The sequence below is a fragment of the Rhinolophus sinicus genome, chromosome X, assembly GCF_036562045.2.
Source record: "Rhinolophus sinicus isolate RSC01 chromosome X, ASM3656204v1, whole genome shotgun sequence".
NCBI classification, from domain to species: domain Eukaryota; kingdom Metazoa; phylum Chordata; class Mammalia; order Chiroptera; family Rhinolophidae; genus Rhinolophus; species Rhinolophus sinicus.
In genome coordinates this window covers 47132935-47157630 of record NC_133768.1, presented here as the reverse complement: position 1 = coordinate 47157630, position 24696 = coordinate 47132935, and the positions used below count along the sequence as shown (strand labels likewise).

Here is a 24696-nt window from a genome sequence, read left to right as displayed (position 1 = left end):
TCCCACTGAATTGCCTTTGCCTCTGTGTCAAAAACCAATTAACTATGTTGTGTGGCTTTTTGTGTAAACTCTCTGTTCTGATCCATTGATTTGTGGTTGTCCCTTCAACAGTACTACATTGTTTTGATTACTCTAGCTTTGTAAATGTTGCAATCCTGTAGCGTTAGGCCTCCAACTTTTTCTCTTCAAAATGGTTTTAGTTACTCTGTGTGCTTGGCATTACTACATAAACTTTCAAATCAGGTTGTTAATTTCTACAAAAAATCCTGCTGGGGTTTTGATTGGAATCTTGCTGAATTTGTAGATCAATTTTGGAAGAAGTGATATCTTTACTGTGTAAATCTTCTAATCCATGAACATTCATCTGTTTTTTTAGCCTTGTGTTTAGCCAGTCTCTCATATCTCTGGACTTAATTGAAGATTTTCTTGAATTGGCTAGTAGGGAGAAAACAGAAGATAAAGATAAACCTCTTATATATAAAGGTGAGTTACAAACATTCCTGTATCATATTTTTTAAAACATTCATTTATACATACATGACACTTCATAAACATTTTAACAGTAAAAGAAAAACTACTACCCAGACCCACACCCTAATATATCCATGTTTTTCTCCACTTTATTCTTATTTTTATCCACATAATTATGGTCTTTGTTGTTGCAATTAGAGCATAACTTTAAAAATTTTGTTTTTTAAATAACTTTATTGAGATATAATTCACATACTGTGCAATTCAACCATCTAAAGTGTACAGTTCAATAGTTTGTAGTATATTCACAGAGTTGTGCAACTATTACCACAGTCAGTTTTTGAAAAATAGAATCACCACCCAAGAAACCCCGTACCCTTTACCTATCACCCTCCTACCTTTCCCTTCCATCTTTTCCTCTCCTAAGCAATCACTATTCTACTTTCTGTTTCTATAGATTGACCTTTCTGAACCTTTAATATAAATGGATTCATATCATATGTGGTGTTTTGTGACTGGCTTCTTTCACATGTTTTCAAGGTTCATTCATTTTGCCAGTACTTCATTCATTTTTATGACCTAATAAAATTTCATTGTTTGGATAATACCTACATTTTGATTTTCCATTCATTCATTCATGGATATTTGGGTTGTATCTTGTGGCTGTTGTGAATAGTGCTGCTATGAACATTTGTGTACAAGGTTTTATTTATTTAAACATCTGTTTTCAATTATTTTCTATATATACCTAGGAATGGAGAACAGATCATATGAGAATTCTGTGTTAACTTATTGAGGAACCACCAAACTGTTTTCCACACTGGCTGCACTTTGACATTCCCACAAGCAGTGTACGGGGTTTCTGATTTATTTTTCACCTCTTCGCCAACACCTTCTTTACTTTTAAAAAAAAATTGTAGTTATCTTAGTGGCTGTGAAGTTGTATCTCATTATGATTTTCATTTGTGTTTCTCTAATGATTAATGTTGAGCATCTTTTCATGTGCTTGTTGGCCATTTATATATTTTTTTGGGAAAATGTTTATTCAGGTCCTTTGCCCATTTTTGAATTGGGTTATTTGTCTTTATGGTATTGAGTTGACAGATTTTTTGTTTTGGTTTTGTTTTTGTTTTTTTTTTTTGTCTGCATTACCAGGCCCTTATCAGATATATGATTTGTAAATATCTTATCTCATTCTGTAGTTGTTTTTTCTCTTTCCAGGTAGTGTCCTTTGAAGCACAAAAGTTTTTCATTTTGGTGAAGTCCCGTTTATGTTTTTGTTACTTGTGGTTTTAGTGTCATATCTAACAAACCATTGCCAAATCCAAGTTCATGAAGATGTACCCCTATGTTTCCGTCAAAGAATTATATACTTTTAGCTCTTACATTTAGATGTTAATCCATTTTGAGTTAATTTTTATATATAGTGAGAGGTAAAGGTCCAACTTCAGTCTTTTGTTATGGCTATGCAATTGTCCTAGCACTGGTTTTTGAAAAGAGTATTCTTCCCCCATTGAATGGTCTTGGAACCCTTGTTGAAAATCAGTTGACCATGGAGATGGAGATTTGTATAGTTCTATTCCATTGACCTATATGTCACTCCTTAATGCTAGTAACACACTGTCTTGATTACTGTTGCTTTGGAAATAAGTTTTGGAAGTGTGAGTCTTCCTACTTTGTTATTCTTTAAGATTGTTTTGGCTATTCTGGATCCCTTGCAATTCCATATAAATTTTAGAAACAGTTTGTAAATTTCTACAAAGATGTCAGCTCGGATTTTGATAGGGATTGTGTTGAATCTGTAGTTCATTTTAGGAAGTACTGTCATCTTAACAATATTAAGTCTTCTGATCGATGAACATGAGATGTTTTACCATTTATTTAGGTCTTTAATTTGTTTCACCAGCGTTTTGTCATTTTTAGTGTATGCATTTTTCACTTCTTGTGTTAAATTTATTTCTACTTTATTCTTTTTGATGGTATTGTAAATGGAATTGTGTTCTTAATTTCATTTTTGGATTTTTCATTGTAAATGTATAAATTGAGTTTTGTATATTAAATCATTTATATACTTGTGTTTTAGTCAATTTGTTAAAGGATGTTTCGTATACAAGGTCATGTCATTTGCAAATAGAGATAATTTCCTTCTTCCTTTCCAATGTGGATTACTTTTTCTTGCCCAATTTACCTGGTTAGAACCTCCAGTATACTGTCAAATGGAAGTGGCAAGAGCAGACATCCTTTTCTTGTGCCTGATCTTAGGGGAAAACAGTCTGATCTTGTACTATTGTGTATAGTTTTAGCTTTCACTGTTTGGTATGGTTTTAGCTTTAGTTTTTTCATGGTTGCTGTTTATCAAGTTGAGGAAGTTCCCTTCTATTTCCAGTTTTTTGAGTGTTTTTTTTTATTTTTATCATGAATGTGTTGGATATCGTCAAATCATTTCTCTGTGTCCATTGAGATGGGTTTTTTAAAAATTCTATTGATATGACATATCACTTTGATTATTATATTTTAAATTAACCTTGCATACCTGGAATAAATCTCAGCCATCGTGTATAATTTCTTTATATATTACTGGATTCAGTATGCTATTTTATTGAGGATTTGTGCCTCCTTATACATAAGAGCTACTAGTTTTCAGTTTTGTTTTCTCATATGGTTTTGATAGTAGGCTAATATTGGACTGACTTACTGAGTTGGGAAGTGTTCCATCTTCTATTTTTTCGAACAGTTTGGAAAGAATTGGTATTAATTCTTCTTAAAATATTTGCCAGATTCAGCAGTGAAGCTATTTGGACCTGGTTTTTCTTGTGGATTGTTGTTGTTATTGTAAAATATACATAACATAAAATTTAACATTTTATCAGAGTGAAAATGGAATCTACAGAATAGGAGACAATACTTGCAAATCATATATCTCATAAGGGGTTAATATCTAGAACACATACACAACTACTACACCTCAACAAGAAAAAGCAACATGATTCAAAAAATGGGCATAAGACTTGAATAGATATTCTCCAAAGATGATACACAGATGACCACCAGACACAGGAAAACACGTTCACTAGTTATTACAGAACTGAAAATCTGAGATGCAACCTCACACACAATAGGATGGCTACTATTACAAAAAAGTAAATAACAAGGGGTTGGTGACAATGTGGAGAAATTGGAACCCTTGTGCACTGTTGGTGAGAATGTAAAATTTTGCAGCTGCCATAGAAAACGGTATGGCTGGTGGTTCCTCAAAAAATTAAAACTAGAATTTTCATATGATCCAGCAATGCTATCTGTGTGTATATAACCAAAAGAATTTAAAGCATGGTCTCAAAGAGATATTTGTATACCCATATTAATAGTAGCATTATTCACAATACTGAAAAGGTTGAAACAACCGAAGTGTATAGTGGTGGATGAATGAAGAAACAAAATGTGGTACACATGTATAATGGAATATTACTCAGCTTTTAAAAGTAAAGAAATCTTGTCACATGCTACAACATGGGTAAACATTGAGGACATTATGCTAAATTAAATAAGCCAGCATAAAAACAACCAATGCTGTGCAATTCCATTTGTATGAGCTATCTGAAGTCGTAGAATTCACAGAGACAGAAAGAAAGTAGAATAGTGGGGAAAGGGAAGGTGGATAGTTGTTTAATGGGTATAGTTTCAGTTTTGCAAGATAAAAAAGTTCTGGGGACCTGTTAACACCACTGAACTATACACTTAAAATGGTTTAGATGATAAATTTTATGGTATGTGTCTTTTACCACAATTTAAAAAATTACACTACCAGCTGCTGGTGGAGGTTGGGTAAAACAGGGTTTTTGTTTGTTTTGTTTTGCACAAAATCCTTCCAGTTTTATCTGTATTTATTTGTCTTTCATTAAAAAATACAAATTTTGAAAAACTGGTAAGACATGTGGGAAAGGAAACTGAGAACTCCACATTTGTTTAGTCTGTAAGGCAAAGTAGATTTGTATCGAAAATTAAATAGACAATAAATTAAAAAGAAAAGATATGTGATGAGTACCTACCAGGTACTCTGCCAAGGATTAGGACATAGCCAAAGAACAAATATTTCTACTAGCAATGTCTAAGAGTTTACAGTTGTAGTGCCTCTCTTAGTAGCAATCTAATGGGTAATATGAATATTTAACAAATAAATACAGAACATTAAATGCCCAGGAAATTGAGAGGAGGAGAATATTTCTATAATTTGGGAAACAGTTGGTATAATTGTGCTACCTCAAGATATCTTGGGCACCTCTTTATTATGTCTTAACTTTATTTACCCTTATCAGTCAATTCGTAGAAAAAAAGAAACCCAAATGGGGGGGGGGTTAGATAGAGAGGGAAAAAGTTTCTACCATTTTGACCATTTTTAAATGTACAGTTCTGTGGCATTATTTATGTTGCCATGCAACCATCACCACCATATTTAAAATAAATTTTACCAGTTTTCCTGGGGAGCAAGTCCATGGAGCTTCTTACACTGTCAAACCAGAAATCCCTCTCCCCATGGATTAAATTTTGTTCCTTGCAGTTATCATTTTAGGAAATTTTTTAAAAATTGTTTTTCGATTACAGTTGATTTCCAATATTAGTTTCAGGTGTACAGCATAGTGGTTAGACATTCATATAACTTATGAAGTGATACCGCTGATAGTACCTACCTGGTGCCATACGTAGTTATTACAATATTATTGACCATAATCCTTATGCTGTACTTGGCATTCTTATGACTATTTTGTAACTACCAATTTGTAGTTAATACCTTCACCTTTTTCACCCAGACTCCCCAACCCCCTGCCCCCATGTGTTAACCATCAGTTTGTTCTCTGTATCTATGAAGCTGTTTGTTTTATTTGTTCGTTTATTTTGTTTTTAGATTCCACATATAAGTGAAATCATATAGTATTTGTCTTTATCTGACTTACTTAACTCAGCATAATACCCGCTAGGTCCATTCACATTGTCAGAAATGGCAATAGTTCATTGTTTTTTGTGGCCAAGTATTATTCCATTGTATATATGTACCACTTCTTTATTCAGTCATCTATCAATGGGCACTTAGGTTGTTCTATATCTTGGCTATTGTTAATAATGCTGAAATTAACATAGGAGTACATATATCTTTTCAAATTAGTGTTTTGGATTTCTTTGGATAAATACCCAGAAGTGGAATTGTTGGGTCATAAAGTAGTTCTGTTTTTAATTTTTTGAGGAACCTCCATACTGTTTTCCATAGTGGACGCACCAATTTGCAACCCACCAACAATGCATGAGGGTTCCCTTCTCTTCACATCCTCGCCAACACTTGTTTGTTTGATTTGTTTTATTAGTTTCAGGTATACAAAACAACATAGTTATTAGACATTTACACACCTCACAAAGAGATAACCCCAACAAGTTTACTACGCATCTGACCCCGCACATAGCTATTACAATACCCTTGACTGTATTCCCTATACTGTATTTTATATTCCGTGTGTGTGTGTGTAAATTCGATATTATGTTAGTTGCAGGTGTACAGTGTAGTGGTTAGGCATTTATTTAATTTATGAAATGATCTCCCCCAATAAGTCTAGTACACATCTGACACTGTACATAGTTTTTACAATATTACTGACTATATTTCCCATACTGTATTCCACATCCTTATGACTATTTTGTAGCTACCAATTTGTACTTCCTAATTCCTTCACCTTTCTCACCCAGTCCCCAACCCCCTCCCTTCTAGCTTGTTTTCTGCTGATTTATTGATGGTGGCCATTCTGACAAGTGTGTGATGATATCTCCTTGTGGTTTTATTTGGATTTCCTTGATGGTTAGTGACATTGAGCATCTTTTCATATGTCTATGGGCCTTGCGTATGTCATCTTTGGAGAAATGTCTATTCAGGTCCTCTGCCCATTTTTAATTGGATTGTTTGCTTTTTTGGTTTTAAGTTCCTGATATTTTGGATATTAACCCCATATTGGATGTACTCTTGGCAAATATCTTCTCCCATTCAGTAGATTGTCTTTTGTTTTGTTGACAGTTTCCTTTTTTGTGCAGAAACTTTTTAGTTTAATGCAGTCCCATTTGTTTATTTTTATTTTGTTTCCCTTGCCCAAGGAGATGTGTCCAAAAAAAAAATTGCTACGTGTAACGTCAAAGAGTTCACTGCCTATCTTTTCTTCTATGAGTTTTATGGTTTTGGGTATTATTTAAACCTTTAATCCATTGCGAGTTTATCCTTATATATGGTATAAGGAGGTGGTCCAGTTTAATTTCCTTGCATGTATATGTCCAGTTTTCCCAACATCATTTATTGAAGAGACAGTCTTTACCCCATTGTATATTCTTGCCTCCTTTGTCATAGATTAATTGACCATATGGGTGTGAATTTATTTCTGGACTCCCTATTCTCTTCCATTGAAATATGTGTTTTTATGCGAGTACCATGCCAATTTTATTGCTAGAGCCCTGTGGTATAGTTTGATATCAGGATACCTCTAACGTTGTTCTTTTTTCTCAAGATTGCTGTGGTTCTTCAGGGTCTTATGTGGTTCCATATAAATTTTAGGATGATTTGTTCTAGTTCTGTGAAAAATACCATTGGTATTTTGACAGGGATTGCATCGAATGTATAGATTGCTTGGGTAACATGGATATTTTAACAATGTTAATTATCCTATCCATGAGCAAGGTGTAAGCCTTCATTTACTTGTGTCTTCAGTTTCTTTCTTCAGTGTCTTATAATTTTCTGAGTACAGATCTTTTACCACCTTGGTTAAATATATTTCTAGGTATTTTATTTTTTGATACATTTGTGAATGAGATTTTTAAATTTCTCTTTCTGGTACTTCCTTATTGGCGTATAAAAATACCACTGATTTTTGGATATTTTGTATCTGCTACTTTACAGCATTAATTTATCAGTTTTAATAGTTTTTTGGTATAATCTTTAGGGTTTTCTATACATAGTGTCATGTTGTCTGCAAATAGAGAGGGTTTACTTCTTCCTTTCCAATTCGGATGCCTTTTATTTCTTTTTCTTGTCTGATTGCTATGGCTAGGATTTCCAGTACTGTGTTGAATAAAAGTGGACATCTTTGTCTTTTTCCAGATCTTAAGGAAAGCACTTTTAGCTTTTCACCGATGTTGTTTGTGTATTTGTCTTATATGGCCTTTATTATGTTGAGGTATGTTCACTCCATCTGCACTTTGCTGAGAGTTTTTATAATAAAATGATGCTGGAGTTTGTGAAATGATTTTTGTGCATCTATTGATATGATCATATGATTTTTATCCTTCATTTTGTTTATGTGGTGTATCACATTAATTGATTTGTGGTTATTGAACCAACCTTGCATTCCAATTGTACATCCTAATTGATCATATTGTATAATCTTTTTAATGCATTGCTGAGTTCGGTTTGCTAATATGTTGTTGAAGATTTTTTTTTTAATTTTTAATTTATTTTAAGTGTGTTTTTCCAGGACCCATCAGCTCCAAGTCAAGTAGTTGTTTCAGTCTAGTTGTGAAGGGCGCAGCTCACAGTGGCCCATGTGGGGATCGAATCAGCAACCTTGTTGTTAAGAGCACCGCACTCTAACCACTTGAGCTAGCCAGCCACCCTTGTTGAGGATTTTTGCATCTATGTTCATCAGGGATATTTGCCTATAATTTTCTTTTTTGTAATGTCTTTTTCGGTTTTGGAATCAGGGTAATGCTGACCTTGTAAAATGAGCTTTGGAGCTTTCCCTCCTCTTGAATTTTTTGGAATAGTTTGAGAAGGATGGGCGTTAATTTTTTGAATGTTGGGTAAAATTCACCTGTGAAACACTCTGGTTGAGGACTTTTGTTTGTTGGGAGTTTTTTTATTACTGATTTAATTTCATTAGTAGTTATTGGTCTGTTCAGATTTTCTGTTTCTTCTTGATTGAGTCCTGTAAGATTATATGTTTCTATGAATTTATTCATTTCTTCCAGGTTTTCCATTTTTTGGCATATAACTGTCCATAGTATTTTCTTATAATCTTTAGTATTTCTGTGGTGTCAGTTGTCACTTCTCTTTCATTTTTTATTTTATTTATTTGGATTCTCCCTTTTTTTCTTGATGAGTCTTGTTAAAGGTTTATCAGTTTTGTTTATCTTTTCAAGAACCAGCTCTTAGTTTCATTGATTTTTTTTTTTATGCTCTTTTTTTTCCACTCTGATGTTTATTATTTTCTTCCTTCTACTCGGGTCGTGTTTATTCCTGTCTTTCTTGTTTCTTTAGGTGTGAGGTTAGACTGTTAATTTGATATTTTTCTTGTTTCTTGAGGCAGGCCTGTATTGCTACAAATTTCCGTTTTAGAACTGGTTTGGATATGTCAAACAGATTTTTTTTGGTCATTGTTTTTTCATTTTCATTTGTTTCATGGTATCTGTTGACTTAATCCTTGACCTCTTTGTTTAGTAGCTTTGTGATTTATTTAGCCTCTATGTGTTTGTGTGTTTTTTATTTTTCTTGTAATTGATTTCTAGTTCCATACCATTGTGGTCGGAGATGATGCTTGATATGATTTCAATCTTCTTAAATTTATTGAGGCTTGTTTTTCTTTCTTGATGTGTGGTCAGTTCTGGAAAATATTCCACGTGCACTTGAGAAGAATATATATTCTGCTGCTTTGAGGTGAAATGCTTTAAAAATGTCAATTCCACCTGCTATAATGTGTCATTTAAGGCTGCTGTTTCCTAAGGCTGTTGATTTACTGTCTGGATGATCTTTCCATTGATGTGAATGGCGTGTTAAAGTCCCCAATTAGGACTGTTACTATCGATTTTTTAAAAGAGAACTTTATACCAGGAGTGCCAAAAAAATGCGTGAGTGGACACTTTGGTCAACATTGCTCAAGCAGTAGTTCGCCATAATCAGAAGTGTCTGGCCACTGATGGTAACTACTTTGAGCACCTCTTGTAATTGTAGAAGTCAAACGTGACTTGTATTCATCTTTTGTTATCGGTATATATTTAGTATTACAATTTTAATAGTTTTCCTTTCTAAAAATGTGTGTATACATTTTTGGACACCCTCTGTATCTGTCAATATTTGCTTTATATATTTAGGTGCTCATATGTTGGGTGCATAAATGTTTACAGGGGTTCTATCCCCTTGTTGGATTTATCCCTTTATCATTATGAAATGTCCTTCTTTGTCTCTTGTTATGGCCTTTGTTTTAAGGTCTGTTTTGTCTGACATAAGTATTGCTAGTCCAGCTTTTTTTAAATTTCCATTTTCATGAGATATCTTTTTTCATCCTTTTACTTTCAGTCTCTGTATGTCTTTCAATCTGAAGTGGGTCTCTTTTAAGTAGCATATATATGGTTCTGTTTTTTTTTATCCATTCCATCACCCTGTGTGTTTTAATTGGAGCATTTAAACCATTTACATATATAGTAACTACTTATAGGTATGTAGTTATTGCCATTTTAGTATTCATATATATATATATATATATATATATATATATATATATATATATATATATATATAATTTTTTTAAAGAAGTCCCTTTAACATTTCTTGTAATACTGATTAGGTGATGATGAACTCATTTAACTTTTCCTTGTCTGAGAAGCTCTTTATCCTTCAGTTTTAAATGATTGCCTTGCTGTGTAGAGTAGTCTTGATTATAGATCATTGCTTTTCATCACTTTGAATATTTCCTGCAAATCCCTTCTGGCCTGCAAAGTTTTTGTTGAGAAATCAGCTGGTAGTCTTATGGGAGCTCCCTTGTAAGTAACTAGTTGCCTTTCTCTTCCTATTTTTAAGATTCCTGCTTTGTCTGTAACCATTACATTTTAATTATGATGTGTCTTGGTGTGGGCCTGTTTGGGTTCATCTTGTTTGGGACTCTCTGTGCTACCTGGGCTTGTATGTCTATTTCCTTTGCTAGGTCAGGGAATTTATCTGTATTTGTTCCATCAAATTGGTTTTCAATCTTTCGCCCTCTCTCTTCTTCTAGTACTCCTATGATTCAAATATATATATATATTTTTTAAGATTTTATTGGGAAAGGGGAACAGGACTTTATTGGGGAACTGTGTGTACTTCCAGGCCTTTTTTTTTTTCCAAGTCAGATTGTTGTCCTTTCTATCTTAGTCGTGGAGGGTGCTGTTCAGCTTCAAGTTGTTGTCCTTTCAGTCTTAGTTGTGGAGGGCGCAGCTCAGCTCCAGGTCCAGTTGTCATTGCTAGTTGCAGGGGGCGCAGCCCACCATCCTTTGTGGGAGTCGAACCGGCAACCTTGTGGTTGAGAGGATGCACACCAACCAACTGAGCCATCCGGGAGCTCAGTGGCAGCTCAGCTCTAGGTGCCATGTTCAATCTTAGTTGCAGGGGGCGGAGCCCACCATCCCTTGTGGGTGTCAAGGAGTTGAACTGGCAACCTTGTGGTTGAGAGCCCACTGGCCCATGTGGGAATCGAACCGGCAGCCTTCGGAGTTAGGAGCATGGAGCTCCAACCGCTTGAGCCACCAGGTCGGTCCCAAATACTTTGTTTGATCTTGTCCCAGAGATCCCTTAAACTATTCTCTCTCTCTCTCTCTCTCTCTCTCTCTCTCTCTCTCTCTCAATTCTTTTTTCCCCCCTTTTACATTTGTGTATTTTCTGCTACCTTGTTTCCAAATCACTCATTCCATTCTTTGCTTCATCTAATCTGATGTTGATTCCATGTAATGTATTCTTCATTTCTGATTGGTTCTTTTTATGGTTTCTATCTCTCTGTGTAATTTCTCAGTAATATAATCTATATTCTTTCCCTAAGTTCAGTGAGCGTACTCATAACCAGGCTTTTCAACTCTTCATCTGGTTGATTGCTTGGCTCCTTTTCATTTATTTCTTTTTTTGTCATTTTTTCCTGTTCCTTCATTTGGGACATGTTCCTTTGTCTCCTCATTTGGTTGACTCCTTGTGTTTGTTTCTTTTTATTAGGTATATCTGCTTCATCTCCCAGTCTTGGTGTCCTTATGTAGTGGGTGTCTTGTCTCCCTGGTCGTCTGAGATGGGTGCTTTTGTGGATATGTGTGTGCCCTGCTGTTGTTATTGAGCCTTGGTTGCTGTTGGCATGTCAGTAGGTGCAATTGACCCTCACGCTGACTGTCTATGAAGACTGGCCATGACTCTATAGCTGATGAGGTATTATGCAAGCATTGATTCCAGTGAACAGAATTTTCTTTAGTGGGGCTCTGGTTCTTGCCTTGTCTGCCCTTTGGGTATGTAATTTGTGGAGCTATTTGGATGGTGCTCTGGTGTGGTCTAATGCCAGCCACCAGGTATATTGTTTCTGGGGCCCCTGGGAGCATCTCTGGTGCAGGTCAAGTTCAGCCACTTCCTATATCTGGTACAGGGCCACCTGGTAAAAATCTACAAACTTTGCTGTGGTTGTTAGGTGCCTGTGCTGTGCTTAGAGCCTCCTGGGAGAGGCTATATTGTAATACGATTCCGGCTACCACTGTGCAAGGCTTGGGCCATGTAGTGAGAGGTACAGGGAATGCCGAGGCCATCTACCACTTGTCTGGAGTTTATGGAACTTTGAGAGATATTAGGTAAGTATGCAGTACAGGTGGAGGCCAGCCACTGTGTGGAACAGCCACCGAAAGATGTTCAGTTTGAGGGTTTAATTCGGTGAGGTAGTGTCTCGGAATCCTCAGGGTGGGTCGAGCAGTGTTTAGCAGGTTGATGGAGACTCAGATTTGGCGCCTATCTGTGCCTGCAGGCTGTGTGGGAGGGGGCACAACAAAGAAACAGTGGCACCTGCCAGAAGTTCTGTCCCCGAGAGAGCTGCCCTTGCAGCTTCTCTGAAGCCAGACTATTCTTCATTGTATGTCCCTGGCACTTTTCGAGCTGTTACCGCTTTGCTGAAGTTTAGAGCAAGTGTTTGTGAGTGAGTGTGTCTGTGTGTGGGCCCTTTAAGAAGATGCCTGTATCTATAGCATCCCTCCATCTCACCCAGTCAAAATCAGCACTGATGTTTATAGCCAGGTGTTGTAAGGACTCCTTGTCCTGGCCCTAGTGCTCTGCGCTGGGGTGACCGATGTGTGGCTGGGACCTTACCCCACCCAGGGGAGCCTCTAAGCTGAGCTATCCCTCCCGATTCTTAACTTGAGCTATGTGGGTGTGGGACTAGCCGTTTCATGTTTCAGCCCCTCCTGCCAATCTTAATGTGGCTTCTTCTTTTATCTGTTTAGTTGTAGTTCTGTTCAGCTAGTCTTCAATTGGTTTTCAAGGGTGGTGGTTCTATAATTCAGTTGTAATTTTGAAATGGTCATTGGATGAGGCAAGCACAGCATTTATCTAATCTGCCATCTTGACCAGAACTCTAAATATGTTTTTCTGTCATCACTATGTATTTTTTTTTTTAGTCAGATTTTATATTCTGGCAGTGCTTCATTGTCTGAAAGCCTGTTACCAAAAAGTTGTATCAGTTTACTCAGTAAAGAAATGGAAAATGCCCATGTTACCATATAGTACTATAATTATGTCGTCTTCATCTTTAATGGGTAAAAATCAATTGTCTTTGTTTTAATTTATATTTTTCTGACCACTGGCAAGGTTAAATATTTTTCCATACGCTTGCTAGTTCATATCTAATTTTATAAATTGTCTTCAGCAAATATTTGTTTTAACTATTAAATTGCTTTGGTTTATCTTTTGAGTGCCTACTTATCTTTTGAGTACTACTACTACCACCATGTTTCCCCGAAAGTAAGCCCTAGCTGGACAATCAGCTCTAATGCCTCTTTTGGAGCAAAAATTGATACAAGACCTGGTCTTATTTTACTACAAGACCTGATCTTATTTTACTACAAGACCTGGTCTTATTTTACTATAAGACCTGGTCTTATTTAATTTAATTTAATTTAATTTAATTTAATTTAATTTAATTTAATTTAATACCATACCAATACCAATACCAATACAATACGAGGCTGGGTCTTATATTAACTTTTGCTCCAAAAGACGCATTAGAGCTGACTGTCTGGCTAGGTCTTATTTTCGGGGAAACATGGTAGCACTACTACTATTACTACTACTACTACTAATAATAATAATAATAATACTACTACTGTGTTTTGGGCACTGAACTAGTTTAAAGAAGTATTACAGGAACTCATATTATAGAGAGGGATCAAACACACATATGTGCCACAATAGAGATATATATAATTTGCTGTGAGATCTTGGGTGATAATATTAAGTGCTCAGTAATCTTAATTAATGTGTGATTGGCACTGTTCTAAGTGGCCTTTTGCTTATATTAACTTATTTAATAAACAACAATCCTATGTAGTGGGTACTCTAGTTATCCACCATTTTGAAAGATAAAGACACTGAAGCAAAAGTTTAATTAATTACTTTGCCCTAAGTGAAAATGGTAATAAATGATGAAACTGGGATTAAACTCAAGGAGTCTTGACTCAAAGTTTATATTTTTTATTACTAACCTATACTGACTGTATCACAGTTTTTTACATGTTGGATTCACAGAAGTGATGGTACAGATTGTTCATCCGTATTATCACAGAAACATGAGTGTGTCAAAATACTTTAAAACATATTCATATATTCCGTTTATTTATGATTAGCATATTTATTTTAATAATTATCCTGTTCAAGTGAAAAGTTGATGCAAATGTGTCTCCAGTCTCTTACTTTTTTATCCAACCTTCTGTCTCAAATTCTTTTTTCCTTGGATGTTTATGCCTTTTTTTCCAGTTGAAAGAAATAAAAACCATAAGTAAATAGAGTTTCTTAGCCATTACTGATGTTTCGATGTAGGTACAGCTATAGGTAAGTAATAAACATGTCGAAAAGGATCTTTTAAACTAATGTACTGTACTTTAAACTAATACATTAAAATAATGTATTAAGTAAATAGCTGAGAGACATAAATCTCAGTTTTGCCAACTTGTTTTTATGTTAACCCTCTAGGGTGTGATATGAATTTTGCTTGGAGGTGAAGTAGTATTATGTTGGCAGTTAAAGAATTTATACAGAAATTATATATGATAAAATATAAAAATGTCATAAGCATTTAATCCCTTGGTGTTTTAATGTCAATATAAGTATTGGGTAAAATTTCACCTCACTGTCCAAAAGACGACACATCTGATCTGTTTAACTTATGAAGTTACAATCCTTTACTTACTTACACACACACACACACACACACGATTGTCATAAAATAGCAACATATGTTGATATTTGTGGCTAGATCATATAGAATAGTTTTGGCACATAATAGGCATTCAATAAATATTTGTTCAATGAATGAATAAATGCATTATGTCTCTGTTTTTATCTGATCAGTATTAATTTGTTAGTAAGAAGGGGGAAACGTGGATGTTTACAGATTAATTAAAAGCAAACTTCATAAGCATAATGCAACTTATATTCTTTTGACAGTTTTAAAGTATTCAAATCAAGGAAATCTTTTAAGAAATTCACATACAGATGAAATACTTTTTGAAAGTACTTTTGTTAATCAGTATCTATTGGACCTGTGGTGAATTTATATGTAATACAATGAGTTGCCCCTTCATTAAAAATTTTGTTTTGCTATGCAAATGGAATATATAAAACCAGCTTTTGAATAGTGAGCAAGGAAGAAAATCTGTTATTACTTGCAGAACAATATATGTCAAATCTCTTTTCTTCTTGTTAAATATTCAGGTGAAGGGAAGTGGCTCCGAAACATTGACTATTACCGTTTAGATGGTTCTACTACTGCACAGTCAAGGAAAAAATGGGCTGAAGAATTTAATGATGAAACTAATGTGAGGTAGGAATACTTTTCTGTTTATGTAGAGGTTTTAAATCATTTTACATCTACATACAGTAAAATTCACTCTTTTTAGTGTATACTTACACAATTTTTGAAAAATGTAAGATATAGTCAAGATATAAAATGGTTCCGTCACCCTTCAAGAAATTCACTCATGGAATCATACAATTTGTACCCCTTTGAGTCTCACGTCTTTCACAGATCAAAATGCATTTGGGCTTCATCCATATTGTTATATATGTCAATAGTGTGTTCCTTTTTGTTGTTGAGTAGTATTCCATTGTATGATTGTATCACAATTTATTTGCACTTGAGACACACTTAACTTGTTTCTAGGTTTTGGAATTAAAATTGAAGCTGCTCTAAATATCCATGTATAAGTTTTTGTATGACACCTAAATTTTACCCATATGAAATGAAAGTCCAGGCGTGTATTTCCTGGGTTATATGATAAGTTTATGTTTAGCTTTGTAAGAAACTGCCAAACAGTTTACAAAGTGGTTATACAATTTTTTATTCCCACCAGCAATGTATGAGAGTTTGTTACTCTGCATTCTTGTTAGTACTTGAAATTATCAGTGTTTTTTAAAATATTATTTTATTGGTTAGAGCATGGTGCTAATAACACCAAGGTTGCTGGTTCGATCCCTGCATGAGCCACTGTGAGCTGCGCCCTCCTTAAAAAACAAATAAAATAAAATAGTTAATTAAAATAAATAAACAAATAAATAAATAAAATTTTATTTTACTCATTCTAATAGATACGTAATGGTATCTCATGTGATTTTAATTTGCATTTTCCTAATGATAATTGATGTTAACCACCTTTTCATGTGCTTTTTAGCCATTTTTATATCCTCTTTGGTGAAAAATCTGTTACAGGATTTTAAAGTTAGTATTCCTGATCTCTGTATCTATTGTTGAAGTTTGAATCATATAGAGTTGACCCTTGAACAATGTGGGAGTTAGGGGCAATGACCCCCCCCCCAAAGTTGAAACTCCACATGTAACTTTAGACTCCCTCAAAACTAATAGCCTACTGTTGACCGGGAGCCTTACTGATAATTTAAATAGTCAATTAACACATGTTTTACATATTATGTGTATTATATACCATATACTTATAATAAAATAAGCTAGAGAAACGAAAATATTAAGAAAATTATAAGGAAGAGAAAATACATTTTAAAAATTTACATATAAGTGGACCCGGGCAGTTCAAATCCATGTTGTTCAATGGTCAACTGTACTTTAAGCCACTATACATATAGAGTGTGTTATTTATCTGTTATTGGTGTTGTTTTTAACTCTTAGCAAGTAACAGACTTGAACTTCATTTGGAAGAGAAAAAAGTGTATATAAACATACGCACACACATACACATATGTGAAAGCATGGCCTTTAAGGAAAGGATGAAGAGATGGAGTTAGTTTAATGACCAGGTGCCTGAGGTATGCATTAATAAATGTCTTAAAGTATGAAAGATATTATACTGTGTTTGTTAAAAATGTTTTAATTCTAGAAGAGTCCTGAACTATACCTAGGGGTAATATTAGAAAAATTCCAGTTATACCATAGGAAGGGTATATTCTATTAGGTGTTTTAAATCTGTAGAGTTTAGGAGAGCTTATAAAGGGTTGGTTTGAGTACAGTAAAGTTATAAAAGCATATGTTTAAATAACTTTTTTTTTTAAAGATTTTATTGGGGAAGGGGAACAGGACTTTATTGGGGAACACTGTATACTTCCAGGCCTTTTTTTCCAAGTCAAGTTGTTGTCCTTTCAATCTCAGTTGTGGAGGGTGTCGTTCGGCTTCAAGTTGTTCTTTCAGTCTTAGTTGTGGAGGGCGCAGCTCAGCTCCAGGTCCAGTTGCCGTTGCTAGTTGCACGGGGCACAGCCCACCATCCCTTGCGGGAGTCGAACCGGCAACCTTGTGGTTGAGTAGACGTGCTCCAACCAACTGAGCCATCTGGTTGCTCAGCAGCAGCTCAGCTCAAGGTGCCATGTTCAATTTTAGTTGCAGGGGGCGCTGCCCACCATCCCTTGCGGGAGTCAAGGAATTGAACTGGCAACCTTGTGGTTGAGAGCCCGCGCTCCAACCAACTGAGCCATCCAGGAGGCAGCTCAGCTCAAGGTGTCGTGTTCGACCTTAGTTGCAGGGGGCAGAGCCCACCATCCCTTGCGGGACTCGAGGAGTTGTACTGGCAACCTTGTGGTTGAGAGCTCACTGGGCCATGTGGGAATCGAACCAGCAGCCTTCGGAGTTAGGAGCACGGAGCTCCAACCGCCTGAGCCACCGGGCCGGCCCCGTTTAAATAACTTTTAAAAATAAGTACATTTTTATATTCTGTTTGCCATGTTTTTTTTTTTTTTTTTAACTTGTCTGTTGTTTATTAACTTGTCTTTTATTTCCAATGACTAGTGAGACTTTTTTTTTTTAATTTAAAAAAAAATTGTTTAAGTGTTTTTTTCCAGGAACTGTCAGCTCCAAGTCAAGTAGTTATTTTAATCTCATTGTGAAGGGCGCAGCTCACAGTGGCCCATGTGGGGATCGAACCGACAACCTTGTTGTTAAGAGCACCACACTCTAACCAACTGAGCTACCCGGTCGCCCCTGCCATGTTTTTAAAAATTATTGTTTGTGTGAAGTAATTTTATTGATTGAGTAACCTTAGTCTAATTTGTCAAGCTTAAGCTAAACTTTTGACTTGCTCAGTTTCCCAAAATAGTAAATATCACAGTAGTATATGAATTACCCCATAACATTTCATATTTGATGACCAGTAGGGAACAACATTGAAATGTGGATGGTGAGATATCAGCTTGGCTTACTCACTAGCAAATTAACATCTCCCCCCAAATAAAAACATATGCCAAAAGCATGATTCAAATTCATTATACACACACACGTGTACACGTACAAATACATATACCTACATATCATAGCTTTGAGGGGTTACTCTTGAGTAGGTAAACCTGTCTGGATTATATCTGCAAATGTTAGAGATTATTTCTGTCAGTTTGCTGTCTATATTCTATTTTTTCATGACTCAGTAATTTTCAGAAAACAAAATATAAATATAACATTTGTTTATGGTAAAGCAGATGGAAAGACACGTTAAAATAAACTTTAAGATAATCACCACTTCTAATGTTGTCTTGTGCAGCCAGGAAGTAGTTTTCAACAGTGTCAGGTTTCCTATTTAGCTTGATACTGCTTTTTTGGACTTTTTATTTAGAAATAATAACAGATTCCCAGGAACTTGCAAAGACAGTATAGAAAGATCATGTGAACCCTTTACCTAATTTTCCCTAATGGGTATATCTTACCTATAATAGCAAAACCAAAAAATTGACACTATATCAATATATGTGTATATTTATGTCTTGTTAGCATGTATGTAGAGATTCCTATAACCACCACTGCAATCAAGGAAGAGAAATATTCCATCCCCTGAGATTGTTCTCTATTATCCTCTTTTAGTCACACCCATTCTTACCGCCAACATTGCTGCTATCCCTGATTCCATGCAATAACTAATTTGCTCTCCATCTTTATAATTTCATCATATTGTGACTGTTATATAAATGATAGACTATATGTCATCTTTTGAGAATCACCTTTTTCATGTATATAGTTCATTCCTTTTTATTACAGAGTAGTTGTTCATGGCAGAGATGTACCAGTTGGTTTAATGCTTGTATAGATTTTATGTCTGTTGCAGGACATTGTTGTATTTTGTTTTATGGCTCAAGATATGGTATATCTTGGTATATTGTACAGGGCCCCTTGAAATTAATGTATATTTTCCTAATATTGGGAGGAGTATTCTATAAATATTGATCAGATTCTATTCTTTGATGGAGTTGTTGTGTTCTTCTTTATCCTTGCTGATTATCTGTCTAGTTGGTTATCAACTTTTGAGACAGCAGTGTTGAAGCCTCCAACTATAATTGTTTGTGTGTTTCTCCTTTCACTTTTTGTTTCCCATATTGTCACCTCTGTTTGGTGTATACACATTTGCGATTGCTTCATCCCTCTCTATCCTTAATAATTTTCTTTGCTCTGAAACTTACTTTATCTGATACTTATAATAGCCACTCCTGCTTTATTTTGATTGATATTTACATGTTACATCTATTTTTCATCCTTTTACTTTGAACCTATGTATTTTGTTATATTTGAAGTGAGTATCTTGTAGACAGAATATGGTTGGGTCATGTATTTTTACCCACTCTGTTAATCTCTTTCTTTTAAATGGTGTGTACAGACTGTTTACATTTTTTATTGAGGTATACGTGACATGTAACATTATATTAGTTTCACGTGTGCAAAAACCATTTACATTTAATATACGGCTTCAGGATAACATTTGTGTTGCTCAGTTTGTTTTCTTATTTATTTCTCCCCCTTCCTGTGGGCTACTTTTACCTTTTATTGCAATCTATTTTGAATACTCTAAATATCAAACTTTCTTATACATAAACGTAAGGGTACCCACTCAAAAAAAATCCAGAACTGAAATATATACTGTAATAAAAGAAGAAACAGAGAGAAACATCATAGAATACCACCACACAGAAATAATAGACAACAACAAAAAGGCAAAGAAACAATGGAGACACAGCCTTACCAGAAAACTAAAGATAGAATGACAGGAAATCCTCACATATCAATAATCACCCTAAATGTAAATGGACTGAACTCACCAATAAAAAGGCACAGAGTAGCAGATTGGATCAAAAAACTAAACCCAACCATATGCTGTCTCCAAGAGACACATCTCAGCTACAAGGACAAGCATAGACTCAAAGTGAAAGGGTGGAAATTGACACTCCAAGCAAATGGTACCCAGAGAAAATCAGGTGTAGCCATAATGATATCAGATGAAACAGACTTCAGGGTGAAAAAGATAACAAGAGACAAAGATGGACATTTCATAATGGTGAAAGGGACTATACAACAAGAAGACATAACAGTCATCAATATTTATGCCCCCAATCAGGGAGCACCGAAATATACCAAGCAACTACTAACAGAACTAAAGGGAGAAATTGACCAAAACACAATTATACTAGGGGACTTAAATACATCATTGACAGCTATGGATAGATCATCCAAACAGAAAATAAATAACGAAATAGTAGCCCTAAATGACACATTAGATGAAATGGACATAATTGACATTTATAGAGCACTTCATCCTAAAACATCAGACTATACATTCTTTTCTAGTGTACACGGAACATTCTCAAGGATAGACCATATATTGGGACATAAAATCAGCCTCAGCAAATTTAAGAAGATTGAAATCATGCCAAGCATATTCTCTGATTACAAGGCTTTGAAATTGGATATCAACCGCAAAAAAGAAAGCAGGAAAAAACACAAATACATGGAGATTAAACAACATACTTTTAAAGAAGGACTGGGTCAAAGAAGAAGTTAGAGGAGAGATCAAAACATATATAGAAACAAATGACAATGAAAATACATCCTACCAAAATTTTTGGGATGCAGCGAAAGCAGTTTTAAGAGGGAAATTTATATCATTACAGGCCTATCTCAAGAAACAAGAAAACTCCCAAATAAATAACCTCATGTTACACCTTAAAGAACTAGAAAAAGAAGAACAAATGAAACCCAAGGTCAGCAGAAGAAAGGAAATAACAAAAATCAGAGCAGAACTAAATGAAATAGAGAACAAAAAGACAATAAAAAAATTAATGTGACAAAGAGCTGGTTCTTTGAAAAGATTAACAAAATTGACAAACCCTTGGCTAGACTCACTAAGATAAAAAGAGAGAAGACACTAATTAACAAAATCAGAAATGAAAAGGGGGAAGTTATCATGGACACCACAGAAATACAAAGGATCATCCAAGAATACTATGAAGGACTATATGCCACCAAATTCAATAACCTAGAAGAAATGGACAAGTTCTTAGAAACATATAGCCTTCCAAGGCTGAACCATGAAGAACTGGAAAATCTAAACAGACCGATCACCAGTAACGAAATTGAATCAGTCATCCAAAACCTTCCCAAAAGCAAAAGTCCGGGACCAGATGGCTTCACTAGTGAATTCTACCAAACCTTCAAAGAGGATCTAATACCAATCCTGCTCAAACTCTTCCAAAAAATTGAAGAAGAGACAGTACTCCCTAACTCATTTTATGAGGCCAACATTACCCTGATACCAAAACCTGGTAAGGACAACACAAAAAAAGAAAACTACAGACCAATATCTCTGATGAATACAGATGCAAAAATCCTAAACAAAATTCTAGCAAATCGAATACAACAATGCATTAAAAAGATTATTCATCACGACCAAGTGGTGTTCATCCCTGGGGCACAAGGATGGTTCAACATCCGCAAATTCATCAATGTGATACATCACATAAACAAAATAAAGGACAAAAATCTTATGATTATATCAATTGATACAGAAACAGCATTTGACAAGATACAACATCCAGTTATGATTAAAACACTTAATAAAATAGGTATAGAAGGAAAATACCTTAACATAATAAAGGCCATATATGACAATCCCTCAGCTAATCTCATAATTAATGGTGAAAAACTGAAGCCCTTTGTTCTACGTTCAGGAACACGACAGGGCTGTCCCCTATCACCTCTGCTTTTCAACATAGTGTTGGAAGTCCTTGCCAGAGCAATCAGGCAAGAGAAAGAAATAAAAGGCATCCAAATTGGGAATGAAGAACTTAAATTGTCACTTTGCAGATGACATGATGCTATATATAGAAAACCCTAAAGACTCCACCAAAAAGCTATTAGAAACAATGAATACAGTAAAGTTTTTGGCTGCAAAATCAACGTACAAAAGTTCATTGCATTCCTATATACTGACAATGAAATCTCACAAAAAATACAGAAAACAATTCCTTTTGCAATTGCAGCAAAAAGAATAAAATACCTAGGAATAAACTTAACCAAGGATGTGAAAGACGTATATACTGAAAACTATAAGACATTTTTAAAAGAAATTGAAGAAGACACAAAGAAATGGAAAGACATTCCATGCTCTTGGGTTGGAAGAATCAACATAGTTAAAATGGCCATATTACCCAAAGCAATATACAGATTTAATGCAATCCCCATCAAAATCCCAATGGCATTTTTAAAGAAATAGAACAAAAATCATCAGATTTGTTTGGAACCACAAAAGACCCGAATAGCCAAAGCAATCTTAAGAAAAAGAACAATACTGGAGGTATCACACTTCCTGACTTTAGCTTGTACTACAGGGCTACAATAATCAAAACAGCATGGTATTGGCAGAAAAACAGACACATAGACCAATGGAATAGAATTGAGAACCAGAAATAAAACCACATAAATATGGACAGATAATTTTTGACAAAGAAGCTAAAAACATACAATGGAGGAAAGACAGCCTCTTCAATAAATGGTGCTGGGAGAATTGGATAGCCACGTGCAAAAGAATGAAACTGGACTGCTATCTGTCACCATGTACCAAAATTAATTCAAAATGGATCAAAGACTTAAGCATAAGACCTGACACAATAAACTGCATAGAAGAAAACATAGGTACTAAACTTATGGACCTTGGGTTCAAAGAGCATTTTATGAATTTGACTCCAAAGGCAAGGGAAGTAAAAGCTAAAATAAACGAATCGACTGTATGAAACTTAAAAGCTTCTGCACAGCAAAAGAACCATCGACAAAATAAAGAGGCAACCAACTGAATCGGAGAAGATTTTTGCAAACAGTGCCTCCAATAAGGGACTAATATCCGAAATATACAAGGAACTCATGAAACTCAACAACAAAAAAACAACCCAATTGAAAAATGGGCAGACTACCGGAAGAGATATTTCTCCAAAGAGGACATACAAATGCAAACAGACATGAAAATATGCTCAACATCACTAATCATCAGAGAAATGCAAATAAAAACCTCAATGATACATCACCTCACCCCATTCAGAATGGCTGTCATGAACAAGACAAATAGTAACAAGTGTTGGAGAGGCTGTGGAGAAAAAGGAACCCTCATACACTGTTGGTGGGAATGCAGACTGGTGCAGCCTTTATGGTATGTAGTGTGGTGGTTCCTCAAAAAATTACGATTAGAATTACCATATCACCCAGAAATCCCTCTCCTGGGTACCCAAAAAATATGTAAACATTTATACATAAAGACACGTGTGCTCCAATGTTCATTGCAGCTATGTTTACGTTGGCGAAGACATGGAAACAACCACAATGTCCTTCGATAGATGAATGGATAAAGAAGTGGTGGTATATATACACAATGGAATACTATTCGGTGGTAAGAAGAGATGATAATAGGAACATTTGTGACAACATGAATGGATCTTGAGAGTATAATGCTAAGCGAAATAAGTCAGAAAAAGCAGAGAACCATATGATTTCACTGATATGTGCTATATAAACCCAAAACAACAAAAGAACAAGACGAACAAATGAGAAACAAAAACTCATAGACACAGACAATAGTTTAGTGGTTACCAGAGGGTAAGGGGGTTGGGGGTTGGGTGATCAGGGTAAGGGGTTCAAATATATGGTGATGGAAGGAGAACTGACTCTGGGTGGTGAAAACAATGGGATTTATAGATGATGTAATACAGAATTGTACACCTGAAACCTGTGTAATTTTACTAACAATTGTCACCGCAATAATTTAAAAAAAAAGAACCAGGGGAGTTCCGTTTTGGTTCAGCTATAGTTTTTTTAGTGTATCTTTGTATAACTTTTACAGTGGTTGTTGTAAGTATTACATTATATATGCATGACTTATAGTCTACTGGTCATTATTTTACCATTTTCATTGAAGTATTGAAACCTTATCCCTTCATGTTCTTTTGTCTGCCTCATTTATAGTATAATTATCTTAAGTGTTTTCTCTGCATAAATAGATGACCACATTAGACAGTGTAATAATTTTTTCTTCAGCCATCCAACAGAATTTTGAAAATTTAAAAGAAGGAAAACATTCCCTTATATATTCTTTTCATTGTTTCTTCTTCCTAATGTTTCAGTATTCCTTATTTTATCATTTCCTTTACAGTACTTGTCTTTTTCTCTCAGATTTATCTCACTTAGCATAATGTATTCAAGGTCCATCCATGTTGTCCCATATGGCAGGATGTCCTTCTTTTTCAGCTTAATAATACTCCTTCGTATATGTCCACCATATCTTCTTTATCCATTCATCCATTGATGGGTACTTAGGTTGTTTCTATGTTTTGGCTATTGTGAATAATGTTGCTCTAGTCATGAGACTGCGTATATCTCTTTGACATCCAGTTTTCATTTCTGTAGAGTATATACCCAGAGGTAGAATTGCTAGATTATATGGTATGTATATTTTTAATTTTTTGAGGAA

The 24696-nt window shown here is 35.0% G+C and overlaps 1 protein-coding gene across 14 annotated transcripts in view; it reads left to right on the top strand.

The window, feature by feature from the left end:
• Positions 1-24696, top strand: part of ATRX (ATRX chromatin remodeler) — a 251139-nt gene that overhangs the window by 181586 nt on the left and 44857 nt on the right. For all 14 annotated transcript variants that reach the window (XM_019716363.2, XM_074323977.1, XM_074323981.1 and 11 more), the window contains 2 exons: positions 377-483; positions 15185-15293. In XM_019716363.2, coding sequence (XP_019571922.2) covers positions 377-483; positions 15185-15293 — 216 coding nt within the window. The remainder of the gene's footprint in view (positions 1-376; positions 484-15184; positions 15294-24696) is intronic.